Source organism: Hyla sarda, chromosome 3, assembly GCF_029499605.1.
Source record: "Hyla sarda isolate aHylSar1 chromosome 3, aHylSar1.hap1, whole genome shotgun sequence".
NCBI classification, from domain to species: Eukaryota; Metazoa; Chordata; class Amphibia; order Anura; family Hylidae; genus Hyla; species Hyla sarda.
The window spans coordinates 128,245,221-128,258,751 of NC_079191.1; the positions used below are offsets into that span (position 1 = coordinate 128,245,221).

Here is a 13,531-nt window from a genome sequence, read left to right on the forward strand (position 1 = left end):
GTAAAGGTCAGATTTGATTGACAGCCAAGGAGCAATTTGCATGCTAGCGCTCTCTTGCCCAACTTCTAACTAGCTATCACAGCGGGACTCAGGAGTAACATGTCAAAAGTTTTATGTAATGACAGTAACCCTTCAATGTTCTGGCTGATCAGCATATGTAGATGATGTCCAGGCCTCTTACCTTTCATCTTTTTCTTTACGAGACATTTTCCTGTTGTCAGCTTCAGATAGTTTGCGGGTTACTTCCCTGGAGACAGCATCTTCACGCTTCTGAGCCACCCTGAAAAGGAAAGTCCAAGTTCACACAAAGTATAATCTTATAAAAAGCTCTCACTGCTTACACAATACAGTCATGGCTATAAAAGTTGGCACCCCTGAAATTGTTCAAGAAAATGAAGTATTTCTCACAGAAAAGGATTGCAGTATCACATGTTTTGCTATACGCATGTTTATTCCCTTTGTGTGTATTGGAACTAAACCAGAAAAAGGGAGGAAAAAAGCAAATTGGACATAATGTCACCAAACTCCAAAAATGGTCTGGACAAAATGATTGGCACCCTTTAAAATTGTGGAAAAATAAGATTGTTTCAAGCATGTGATGCTCACTTTAAACTACCTGAGGCAAGTAACAGGTGTGGGCAATATAAAAATAACACCTGAAAGCAGATAAAAAGGAGAGAAGTTCACTTAGTCTTTGCATTATGTGTTTGTGTGCCACACTAAGCATGGACAACAGAAAGAGGAGAAGAGAACTGTCTGAGGACTTGAGAACCAAAATTGTGGAAAAATATCAACAATTTCAAGGTTACAAGTCCATCTCCAGAGATCTAGATTTCCCTTTGTCCACAGTGCACAACATTATCAAGAAGTTTGCAACCCATGGCACTGTAGCTAATCTCCCTGGGCGTGGACGGAAGAGAAAAATTGATGAAAGGTGTCAACGCAGGATAGTCCAGATGGTGGATAAGCAGCCTCAAACAAGTTCCAAAGACATTCAAGCTGTGCTGCAGGCTCAGGGAGCATCAGTGTCAGCGCAAAATATCCGTCGACATTTAAATTAACTGAAACGCTATGGCAGGAGACCCAGGAGGACCCCACTGCTGACACAGAGACATAAAACAAGACTACATTTTGCCAAAAGGAACTTGAGTAAGCCAAAATCCTTCTGGGAAAATGTCTTGTGGACAGATGAGACCAAGACAGAGCTTTTTCTAAAGCACATCATTCTACTGTTTACCGAAAACGGAATGAGGCCTACAAAGAAAAGAACACAGTACCTACAGGTAAATATGGTGGAGGTTCAATGATGATTTGGAGCTATTTTGCTGCCTCTGGCACTGGGTGCCTTGAATGTGTGCAAGGCTTCATGAAATCTGAGGATTACCAATGGATTTTGGATCGCACTGTACAGTCCAGTGTCAGAAAACTGGGTTTGGGTCCGAGATCTTGGGTCTTCTGGCAGGACAATGACCCCAAACATACGTCAAAAAGCACCCAGAAATGGATGGCAACAAAGCGCTGGAGAGTTCTGAAGTGGCCAGAAATTAGTCCAGATCTAAATCCCATTGAACACCTGTGGAGAGATCTTATAATTGCTGTTGGGAAAAGGCGCCCTTCCAATAAGAGAGACCTGGAGCAGTTTGCAAAGGAAGAGTGATCCAACATTCCGGCTGTGAGGTGTAAGAAGCTTATTGATGGTTATAGGAAGCAAATGATTTCAGTTATTTTTTTCCAAAGAATATTCAACCAAATATTAAGTTAAGGGTGCCAATTTTGTCCAGCCCATTTTTGGGGTTTGGTGTGACATTTTGTCCAATTTGCTTTTTTTTTTTAAATCCTTTTTTTGATCAAGTTTCAATACACACAAACGGAATAAACATGTGTATAGCAAAACATGTGTTACTGCAATCAGTGAGAAATACTTCATCTTCGTGAAAAATGTCAGGGGTGCCAACATTTACAGCCATGACTGTATATGCTGGGTAGCCATAAGGTTTATATTGGCAAAACACCAGCAAATTTAAATCCCCCCCCCCCCCCCCCGTATTAACCCCTTAAAGGGGTACTCCACCCACCAGACATCTTATCTCTATCCAGAGGATAGGGGATAAGATGTCTGGTCGCGGGTGTCCCACCGCTGGGAACCCCTGCGATCTCTCCTGCAGCACCCCCGTTAACCAGCTGCACGGAGTGAAGAATGCTCAGTGTCTGATGACGGGCAATACAGGGGCCGGAGTATCGAGACATCACGGGCCCGCCCCCTCGTGACTTGGATAGGGGATAAGATGTCTAGGGGCAGAGTACCCCTTTAAAAGGCCCCATATAAGGGCTTGTTTTTTGCATCCCCAATTGTACTTTGTAATGACATCACTTATTTTATAACAATCTGCGATGAAAAAAAAACACACGTATTTGTGGGGTGAAAAAAAAATTAAATAAAAACCACACCATTTTGTAAATTTTTAGGGCTTCCGTTTCTACACAGTGCACTTTTTCGGTAAAAATGACACCTTATCTTTATTTTGTAGGTCCATACGGTTACAAGGATACCTAATTTATGTAGGTTTTATTTTATTTTACTAATTAAAAAAAAAAATACATAAAAAATTAGAATGTTTAAAATTGTCATCTTCTGACCCCTATAACTATTTTTTCTGCTTACATGGCTATATGAGGGCTTAATTTTTTGCGCTGTGGTCTGTAGTTTTTATCGGTACCATTTTTGTTTTGATGGGACTTTTTGATCGCTTCTTACATCTTTTTATGGTATATGAAGTTGACTTTGGTATTTTTTACGTGTACGCGATCGACCGTGCGGTTTAGCTAACCTTATATTTTAATAGTTCGGACATTTACGCACACGGTGGAACCACATGTGATTATTTTATTTTTTATTACATTATTTTATTTAGAAAAACAGGAAATGGGGGGGGAGGGGGGATTAAAATTTTTTATTAGGGGAGGGGCTCACATTTATTAACTTTATTTTTAATTTAGCCCCGACTATACCATGCAATCTTTTGATTGCATATACTATAGCATAGATCAGCTTTATCGGTGCTCTGCTGCTCCAGCCTCCTGAAGCTTCCTGGATCAGCAGAGCAGCGATCGGATGGTGAGGAGGCAGGTAAGGGCGCTCCAACCATCCTCAACTGACCGGGACATCACAATTTCATTGCGATGGTCCCATTCAGCTCCGCTGAGCTGCCGGGAAGGTTTCACTTTCAATTTAGACGCCGCATTCAACTTTGAGTGAGGTGTCTAAAGGGTTATTGCCGGGCATCGGCCCGATCGGTGATGCCCAGCATTAACCCTCGGTCCAAGCAGTCAAGACCCACCGGGTTTAAAAGCACGCTAAGCCCGTAAGAGTGTTTTAAACGCCGGTAACTGGACCAGGGCACACATATATGCCCTGCGTACTTAACAAGTTAAAAGTGTGATTGCCTACACTCCTTAATCTCTTAAGAACGCAGGGCGTAACTGTACGCCCTGCGCCCGGTCTGTAACGCATGGTGACGCCGGGGTCTATAACGTGGGGTCATAGCGGGTCGGTCCCGGTGGCTAATGAAAGCTGGGACCCTGGGCTGATAGCGTGCAGCATAGATCGTTGTGCCGCGCACTCTTAATCCTTTACATACGGCATTCAAAGTTGATCGCCCTATCTAAAGTAACAAAAATGCACTCCCGACAGCTCAGTTGGGCTGAGTGCGGTGAAATCGCAATGTCCCAATCAGCTAGGACACAGCAGAAGGGTGTCTTACCTGCCTCCTGCGCGTCCGATCGGCGATTGATTGCTCCAAGCCCGAAATTCATGTTTGAGCAATCGACCGCCGATAACACTGATCATTGCCATGTTAATGCACTGCAATGATCTGTGTAGCAGATGAGTGCATGCAGTGCTATAGCCACTAGAGGGGGATATAACACTGCAAAAAAAAAAAAAGAAATATGTGAAACGAAAAGTTAATACAGCTCATTTAACCCCTTCCCTAATAAAAGTAAGAATCACCCCCCTTTTCCCATAAAAAAAACTGTAAATAAAAAAATGTGGTATCACCGGGTGCGGAAATGTCCGAACTATAAAAATATTTCATTAATTAAACCGCACGGTCAATGGCGTACGTGCACAAAAGTTCCAAAGTCCAAAATAGCGTATTTGTGGTTGCCTATTATATTATGAAAAAATGAATAAAAAGTGATCAAAAAATCCGATCAATACAAAAATGGTACCGCTAAAAACTTCAGATCACGTGACAAAAAATTAGCCCTCATACCGGCCTGTACGCAGAAAAATAAAAAAAGTCATAGGGGTCAGAAGAGGACAAATTTAAACATTCATTTTCGTGCATGTAGTTATGATTTTTTCCAGAAGTACAACAAAATCAAACCTATATAAGTAGGGTATCATTTTAATCATATGGACCTACAGAATAATGATAAGATGTCATTTTTACTGAAAAATGTACTACCTAGAAACGGAAGCCCCCAAAAGTTACAAAATGACATTTTCTCTTCAATTTTGTCGCACAATGAATTTTTGGTCAAATTAAAAAGTGGATTTTTTGGTAAAATGACTGATGTAACTGCAAAGTAGAATTGGTGGCTCAAAAAATAAGCCATCATATGGAATTTTAGGTGCAAAATTGAAAGAGTTATGATGTTTAGAAGGTGATGAGGAAAAATGAAAATGCAAAAACAGAAAAACCCTGCGTCCTTAAGGAGTTAATAAAAGTGGATCCTGGGGGGGACCCAAAACTTTTTTTTTTAGAAGAAGAAGAGTAAATAAATTACGCACACAACTGTATGGCATGGTTGCATATGCTGGGGGCCACATGTTTTGCGCACAGCTTGGGACGTTTTCTTAAATGATCATCCGCACACAGTGCATTAATAACACTTTATTAGGCAGTTCTAGTGGATTCGCCATTTGACACTGGAACATAAAATACTTACTTGTGCTTAAGAACAAATTTCACATTCTTGTAAGCGAAGGCCACGAGGTACGTGCTGACCAGAGTCATCACTGTGTACAGAACAGCAGACTGGACCAGATCCATGTGCCATATTCTCCAGTACAGCCCTGAGAAGGAACAATGACAAACTATTAGGTAAAGGATAAGGAATGACATGAAATAGAAATACTCGATACAAATGATTGGTTAAAGGGGTACTCCGGTGGAAAACTTATTTTTTTAAATCAACTGGTGCCAGAAAGTTAAACAGATTTGTAAATTACTTCTATTAAAAATCTTAATCTTTCCAGTAATTATGCGCCGCCATATACGCTCCGCGCCCAGCGCCGCCATATACGCTCCGCGCCCAGCGCCGCCATATACGCTACGCGCCCAGCGCCGCCATATACGCTACGCGCCCAGCGCCGCCATATACGCTCCACGCCCAGCGCCGCCATATACGCTCCACGCCCAGCGCCGCCATATACGCTCCACGACCAGCGCCGCCATATACGCTCCACGCCCAGCGCCGCCATATACGCTCCACGCCCAGCGCCGCCATATACGCTCCACGCCCAGCGCCGCCATATACGCTCCACGCACAGCGCCGCCATATACGCTCCACGCACAGCGCCGCCATATACGCTCCACACACAGCGCCGCCATATACACTCCACACACAGCGCCGCCATATACACTCCACACACAGCGCTGCTATATACACTCCACACACAGCGCTGCTATATACACTCCACACATAGCGCTGCTATATACACTTCACAGATAGCGCTGCTATATACACTCCACACATAGCGCTGCTATATACACTCCACACATAGCGCTGCTATATACACTCCACACATAGCGCTGCTATATACACTCCACACATAGCGCTGCTATATACACTCCACACATAGCGCTGCTATATACACTCCGCACACAGCGCTGCTATATACACTCCGCACACAGTGCTGCTATATACACTCCACAGATAGCGCTGCTATATACACTCCACAGATAGCGCTGCTATATACACTCCACAGATAGCGCTGCTATATACACTCCACAGATAGCGCTGCTATATACACTCCACAGATAGCGCTGCTATATACACTCCACAGATAGCGCTGCTATATACACTCCACAGATAGCGCTGCTATATACACTCCACACATAGCGCTGCTATATACACTCCACACAGTGCTGCTATATACACTCCACACAGCGCTGCTATATACACTCCACACAGCGCTGCTATATACACTCCACACATAGCGCTGCTATATACACTCCACACATAGCGCTGCTATATACACTCCACACATAGCGCTGCTATATACACTCCACACAGTGCTGCTATATACACTCCACACAGTGCTGCTATATACACTCCACACATAATGCTGCTATATACACTCCATAGATAGTGCTGCTATATACACTCCATACATAGTGCTGCTATATACACTCCACACAGTGCTGCTATATACACTCCACACAGTGCTGCTATATACACTCCACACATAGTGCTGCTATATACACTCCACACATAGTGCTGCTATATACACTCCACACATAGTGCTGCTATATACACTCCACACAGTGCTGCTATATACACTCCACACAGTGCTGCTATATACACTCCACACAGTGCTGCTATATACACTCCACACAGTGCTGCTATATACACTTCATACATAGTGCTGCTATATACACTCCACACAGTGCTGCTATATACACCCCACACATAGTGTTGCTATATACACCCCACACATAGTGCTGCTATATACACTCCACACAGTGCTGCTATATACACTCCACACATAGCGCTGCTATATACACTCCACACATAGCGCTGCTATATACACTCCATACATAGCGCCGCTATATACACTCCATACATAGCGCCGCTATATACACTCCATACATAGCGCCGCTATATACACTCCATACATAGCGCCGCTATTTACACTCCATGCATAGTGCCGCTATATACACTCCATGCATAGCGCTGCTATATACACTCCATGCATAGCGCTGCTATATACACTCCATGCATAGCGCTGCTATATACACTCCATGCATAGCGCTGCTATATACACTCCATGCATAGCGCTGCTATATACACTCCATGCATAGCGCTGCTATATACACTCCACATATAGTGCTGCTATATACACTCCACATATAGCGCTGCTACCCCTCAGCTAGGAGCTGCACCCCCATCATGCCACGTCTATAGGATGAATGGGCTGCCGTTCACACTTACAGATCGGGATGGCGGACACGATGAACGCATTGCCGAAGAACAGAGCGGAGGACTTGGCGGAGAGGTTGCGGCTGAAGTCCTGGAGGAGCAGATCTTCCTCGGACTGCTGCTTGTTGTTGCTGCTGACGCTGTTGCTGGCGCTGCTGCCCTTAGGAGCCATGATCGGAAAGGAAGGAGAGAGGAAAGCGACACGTCTCACTCTGACTGACCCTGCTCGGCCCCCGTCACTACACTTCACTACTGATACGACAGCATTAGCAGACCGGAAGCGGAAGAGCTACTGGTGGGCGGAGCTTCCGCCAGTCAACGTATGTGCCAACCAAAGGCTTACGTGTACCTGACAGAGGCGTGTGACTAGAGCAGTGTTTCCCAACCAGGGTGCCTATAGCTGATGGAAAACTACAACTCCCAGCATGCCCGGACAGCCAAAGGCTGTCCGGGCATGATGGGAGTTGTAGTTTTGCAACAGCTGGAGGCACTCTGGTTGGGAAACACTGGACTAGAGTGACGCTGTTGACTGTAATGATAGGAAGTGTTATTGAGGATGTAGAGGGGTGTTGGTTGCCTCCCTGATCCGGGTTTTAGAGATAAAGCTTCTTGCACTGCCTGCCCTGGGTGGTTGTTTGACCTTAGTTCACACAGCGCATCTTTTGGTGTAGTTATGGTCATAATAATGCAACGTGTCGTAAAGGGAGCCTGTCATCATAATTTAGGATATTTAACCACTGAGAGTTATTCTTAGCTGCCATACCATGTCTTGTAGGGTAGACACAGTTATCCAGGGGTTATGGACAGGAATAGAGGCTTCTATGTTTCAGCAGCGGGTGACCTACATGCCTCTTTACCTTGAGGCTAATTTTCATACAGTACAGGTGAATAGAAAGGTCATTTTGCCAATTTAGGATAACTGAAACTGCCCTACAAGGCATGGTATGGCAGCTTATAATAACAGCTCTAATGCCTGACCAGTGCTGGCAACACCGACAAAGAAATGAACAGTCTATGATATAATGGTAGGTTTATATTGACCCCCGACCTACGATGACCCCGACATACGTTTGTTTTAATATACTATGGCCTCTCAGAGGGCATCGCATGTTGAAGGCAGCATCAACATACGATGCTTTTGTATGTCGGGGCCATTGCATAAACGGCTATCCGGCAGCGCAGACTGCTTCAGCTGCCACCGGATAGCCGTTTACGGTGCCCCATGTGCTGCGGTGATGGTCTCTTACCTGTCCTCGGGGCTCCGGAGCGTCCTCTTCGGGATCCTCTGCATCGCCGGCGCTCTCCGTCGTTATCACGTCGCCACGCACGCTGTCCCGTCATTCAATAGGAGCGGCGTGCGTAGTGATGTGATGGCGGCGACGGAGAGCGAGGATCCCGGGGAAGCAGAGATGTCCGGAGCAGCGGGGACGTGGCGACAGTGATGGAGGGTGACATCCAGGGCAGTGGTGACGGTCCAGAGCTGCGGGGACAGGTGAGTATAACTTCCTATTCTTTCCATTGCACAGATCCCTCAACATACGATGGTTTCAACAAACGATGGTTCATCTGGTACGGATTACCATCGTATGTTGAGAGACCACTGTATTTGAACAGTGAGCGACCGAATAATAACAAATGAAATCCAGAAAACGCATTTCAAATAAGTTATGAATTGATTTGCATTTTACTTAATAAAATAAGTATTTGATACCCTATTAATCAGCAAGATTTCTGGCTCACAGGTATATTTAATTTTGGTAAAGCGCTTACATAAAGGACTGAAAATGTAGCAAGCACCTAAACCCAATACACGGGTGCACGCTGCTGTGGCAAGTACAAAACATGTAAAAAAAGAAAATGGCAGCAGCACACTTGGTCAACAAAATGGAGGCTCTTAGCGCACTTTTTGATCAAAACGTGTCCCCCATCCACCACGCGGAGGTGGCCTCTTATCGGATGGGTCCCTAAACACTCACCTACCTCAGGCTGGGTGACATGTTGGATCCACTAACGATCCAAACCACCTCCTGTGAAAATAGGGGAGGGGATGCACGGCTACAGAGGGAGCCACCCCCCCCAAATTTGCACAGCAAAGAAAAAAAAACTGAAAATGTAGCCAGCACCTAAACCCAATACACGGGTGCACGCTGCTGTGGCAAGTACAAAACATGTAAAAAAAGAAAATGGCAGCAGCACACTTGGTCAACAAAATGGAGGCTCTTAGCGCACTTTTTGATCAAAACGTGTCCCCCATCCACCACGCGGAGGTGGCCTCTTATCGGATGGGTCCCTAAACACTCACCTACCTCAGGCTGGGTGACATGTTGGATCCACTAACGATCCAAACCACCTCCTGTGAAAATAGGGGAGGGGATGCACGGCTACAGAGGGAGCCACTCCCCCCAAATTTGCACAGCAAAGAAAAAAAAAACTGAAAATGTAGCCAGCACCTAAACCCAATACACGGGTGCACGCTGCTGTGGCAAGTACAAAACATGTAAAAAAAGAAAATGGCAGCAGCACACTTGGTCAACAAAATGGAGGCTCTTAGCGCACTTTTTGATCAAAACGTGTCCCCCATCCACCACGCGGAGGTGGCCTCTTATCGGATGGGTCCCTAAACACTCACCTACCTCAGGCTGGGTGACATGTTGGATCCACTAACGATCCAAACCACCTCCTGTGAAAATAGGGGAGGGGATGCACGGCTACAGAGGGAGCCACTCCCCCCAAATTTGCACAGCAAAGAAAAAAAAAACTGAAAATGTAGCCAGCACCTAAACCCAATACACGGGTGCACGCTGCTGTGGCAAGTACAAAACATGTAAAAAAAGAAAATGGCAGCAGCACACTTGGTCAACAAAATGGAGGCTCTTAGCGTGCACCCGTGTATTGGGTTTAGGTGCTGGCTACATTTTCAGTTTTTTTTTTCTTTGCTGTGCAAATTTGGGGGGAGTGGCTCCCTCTGTAGCCGTGCATCCCCTCCCCTATTTTCACAGGAGGTGGTTTGGATCGTTAGTGGATCCAACATGTCACCCAGCCTGAGGTAGGTGAGTGTTTAGGGACCCATCCGATAAGAGGCCACCTCCGCGTGGTGGATGGGGGACACGTTTTGATCAAAAAGTGCGCTAAGAGCCTCCATTTTGTTGACCAAGTGTGCTGCTGCCATTTTCTTTTTTTACATGTTTTGTACTTGCCACAGCAGCGTGCACCCGTGTATTGGGTTTAGGTGCTGGCTACATTTTCAGTTTTTTTTTCTTTGCTGTGCAAATTTGGGGGGAGTGGCTCCCTCTGTAGCCGTGCATCCCCTCCCCTATTTTCACAGGAGGTGGTTTGGATCGTTAGTGGATCCAACATGTCACCCAGCCTGAGGTAGGTGAGTGTTTAGGGACCCATCCGATAAGAGGCCACCTCCGCGTGGTGGATGGGGGACACGTTTTGATCAAAAAGTGCGCTAAGAGCCTCCATTTTGTTGACCAAGTGTGCTGCTGCCATTTTCTTTTTTTACATGTTTTGTACTTGCCACAGCAGCGTGCACCCGTGTATTGGGTTTAGGTGCTGGCTACATTTTCAGTTTTTTTTTCTTTGCTGTGCAAATTTGGGGGGAGTGGCTCCCTCTGTAGCCGTGCATCCCCTCCCCTATTTTCACAGGAGGTGGTTTGGATCGTTAGTGGATCCAACATGTCACCCAGCCTGAGGTAGGTGAGTGTTTAGGGACCCATCCGATAAGAGGCCACCTCCGCGTGGTGGATGGGGGACACGTTTTGATCAAAAAGTGCGCTAAGAGCCTCCATTTTGTTGACCAAGTGTGCTGCTGCCATTTTCTTTTTTTACATGTTTTGTACTTGCCACAGCAGCGTGCACCCGTGTATTGGGTTTAGGTGCTGGCTACATTTTCAGTTTTTTTTTTCTTTGCTGTGCAAATTTGGGGGGAGTGGCTCCCTCTGTAGCCGTGCATCCCCTCCCCTATTTTCACAGGAGGTGGTTTGGATCGTTAGTGGATCCAACATGTCACCCAGCCTGAGGTAGGTGAGTGTTTAGGGACCCATCCGATAAGAGGCCACCTCCGCGTGGTGGATGGGGGACACGTTTTGATCAAAAAGTGCGCTAAGAGCCTCCATTTTGTTGACCAAGTGTGCTGCTGCCATTTTCTTTTTTCTTTTTACATGCTTACATAAAGGGCACTTTCTTAAAGGGAGTGCTCCTAATCTCAACTTGTTACCTGTATAAAAAAACACTAGTCCACAGATTGAATGAATCAATCAATCTAATACTAAACTCCACCGTTGCCAAAACCTGTCGGTAAGCCTCTAGATGCTGTGATAATTTCTTCAACATTCCAGTGACTGTCTCTGCTGTCTAAAACATCATGTCCTCCCCAAATCTATAACTAAAGCTTTCTAAAACACAACTTCTTGTATTTTCTCCATTGGTTTATCTACCTAAACCTGACATTTCCATCTCCATGTGTGTGGTACTACCATAAGTTTCAGGGAGCAAGCTTGCTGTCTTGGTCATGATAATAAGGTAAAAAAAGGAAAGAAGACAAGCGGCCCTAGTGCAGTAAGTGCAAAAAATAAATGGCAAGTGAAAATGAAATTGCACTTACCAAGTAGTGTTGCGCTGTGAGCATAACACCATGAAGCATATAAATATGAATGGCCTGCAGCCTTGATCCCCACCAGTGAAGAGACTTTGCTCATCTGGCTTGACACAATGTAGACAGAAAGATGCAAAACGGGATCTTTGCTGACACTGGTCCTTCAGATGTTTGGCTCCATTATCATGTCAAACAGGAAGTGCACTTATGGAGCCTACCCATATGGAGAATAGTTATGGCAAGAAAGAAACCATGTTGAAAAATATCATACCCTGAACACATTTTACATGCAGGCGAACATAATATTAAAAAGTACAGAGGAGGTATGGGAAACTACCTACTGCACAAATAAGCCTTAGAGAGAAAACCGACTGAAGGACAACACAGCACACCACTCAAACACGGAGCGACAAGACAGAGGAAATAGAAACAGAATGCAGTCTAGACATCAGAAAGCATTAGTGAGTAGACCCCCCTCGACCCCCCCCCCCCCACCAAGAGTACCTCCATAGGAGTCCTCTACAGGTATGTGGATGGCAAACCGGGGGTATCAGTCTAAGGTCCCGCGACAAGCTCAGATTTTCTCATGGCTTTTCTTTTAAGATATACACCTTTCTCCAATCTAATGATATGATTAAATTTTGTAATCAGCTCAGAAATAGTAGGAGGGGAGGCTCTCAACCAATGTTGTGCAATTAGTTTAGCTTGGTACAAAATTCTACTAATACCAAGATACAAGCCACTGTCCTCATCCAACCCACGTAAGTAGTCCAGGACACAGGTTAAGGCAGACAATCTGTTCGGGCAACCATATACTCTCCAAATCAATTGCCCCACATCAGTTCAAAATTGTGCATGAGGAGTACAGTCCCATATCACATGGAGCAAGTGAGCATTTGGCAATGAGCAACGGGGACAGCAGGAATCCGGCCGTACCTCGATCTTATGCAAAAATGCGGAGTGCGATACACTTGATGCAGCAGAAAAATTTGGGACACCCGGTGGGCTTCCAACACGGCAAGCCGCGGGGTCATAACTAGAATCTGTGCCCACTGCTCATCCGATAGGGGACCCACATCCGCTTCCCATTTATCCTTAACAGGCAACAGGTAAGCCTCATGATAGGAGGACAGCAGTTCCTTATACAGCACCGATATTACACCCTTAGTGGAGATCTGAGTGAATTAATCATTCACCACCACAGATGAGCCGAATCACAAGCCCGAGACTGCGCATCCAGGGCATGTTGCAGCTGCAGGTAAAGGTAGAAAAATTAATTAGGTAAATTAAATTCCTCTGCAGTTGAGCAAATGACTTCAGAATCGGCCCATCATACACTTGGGAGAGATACAGAATCCCATGAGTGATCCAGAGGGCAACATCAGGTAGCGAACCCAGTTCAGAGTTCCCTGGATTATGCCGTAATGGAGAATACGTTACAAAGACCGGATAGTGCAGGGGGTCCTAAATTTCATCCATACCTTATAGATAAGGATAAGGGTAGGTGGGAGGTCTGGGGGGTGAGTCTGTGCAGCCCTCCAACAGATAAATAGGGGTCACGTTACCAAAGCACCTTGAGACTAAAATATCCATATGCCCCATAGTAGCAAATTGCGCCAATCCCTTCAGTTGTTGAACCTGCGACGCCAAGAAATATAACCATGGATTTTGAATAGATAAACCACCCGCCTCTTTACCACGCTGCAGTGTTTCAAGACGGAT

At 45.5% G+C, this 13,531-nt stretch overlaps 1 protein-coding gene across 1 annotated transcript in view; it reads right to left on the reverse strand.

Annotated features, from left to right (window-relative positions):
• SSR3 (signal sequence receptor subunit 3) overlaps positions 1–7,477 on the reverse strand; it is a 9,316-nt gene extending 1,839 nt beyond the window's left edge. The window contains exons 1-3 of the mRNA XM_056563177.1: positions 7,222–7,477; positions 4,954–5,080; positions 182–280 (exon numbers count right to left, since the gene is read on the reverse strand). Of these exons, the coding sequence (XP_056419152.1) occupies positions 182–280; positions 4,954–5,080; positions 7,222–7,381 (386 nt within the window). The 5' untranslated portion in view covers positions 7,382–7,477. The remainder of the gene's footprint in view (positions 1–181; positions 281–4,953; positions 5,081–7,221) is intronic.
• Between the last annotated feature and the right edge of the window lie 6,054 nt (positions 7,478–13,531).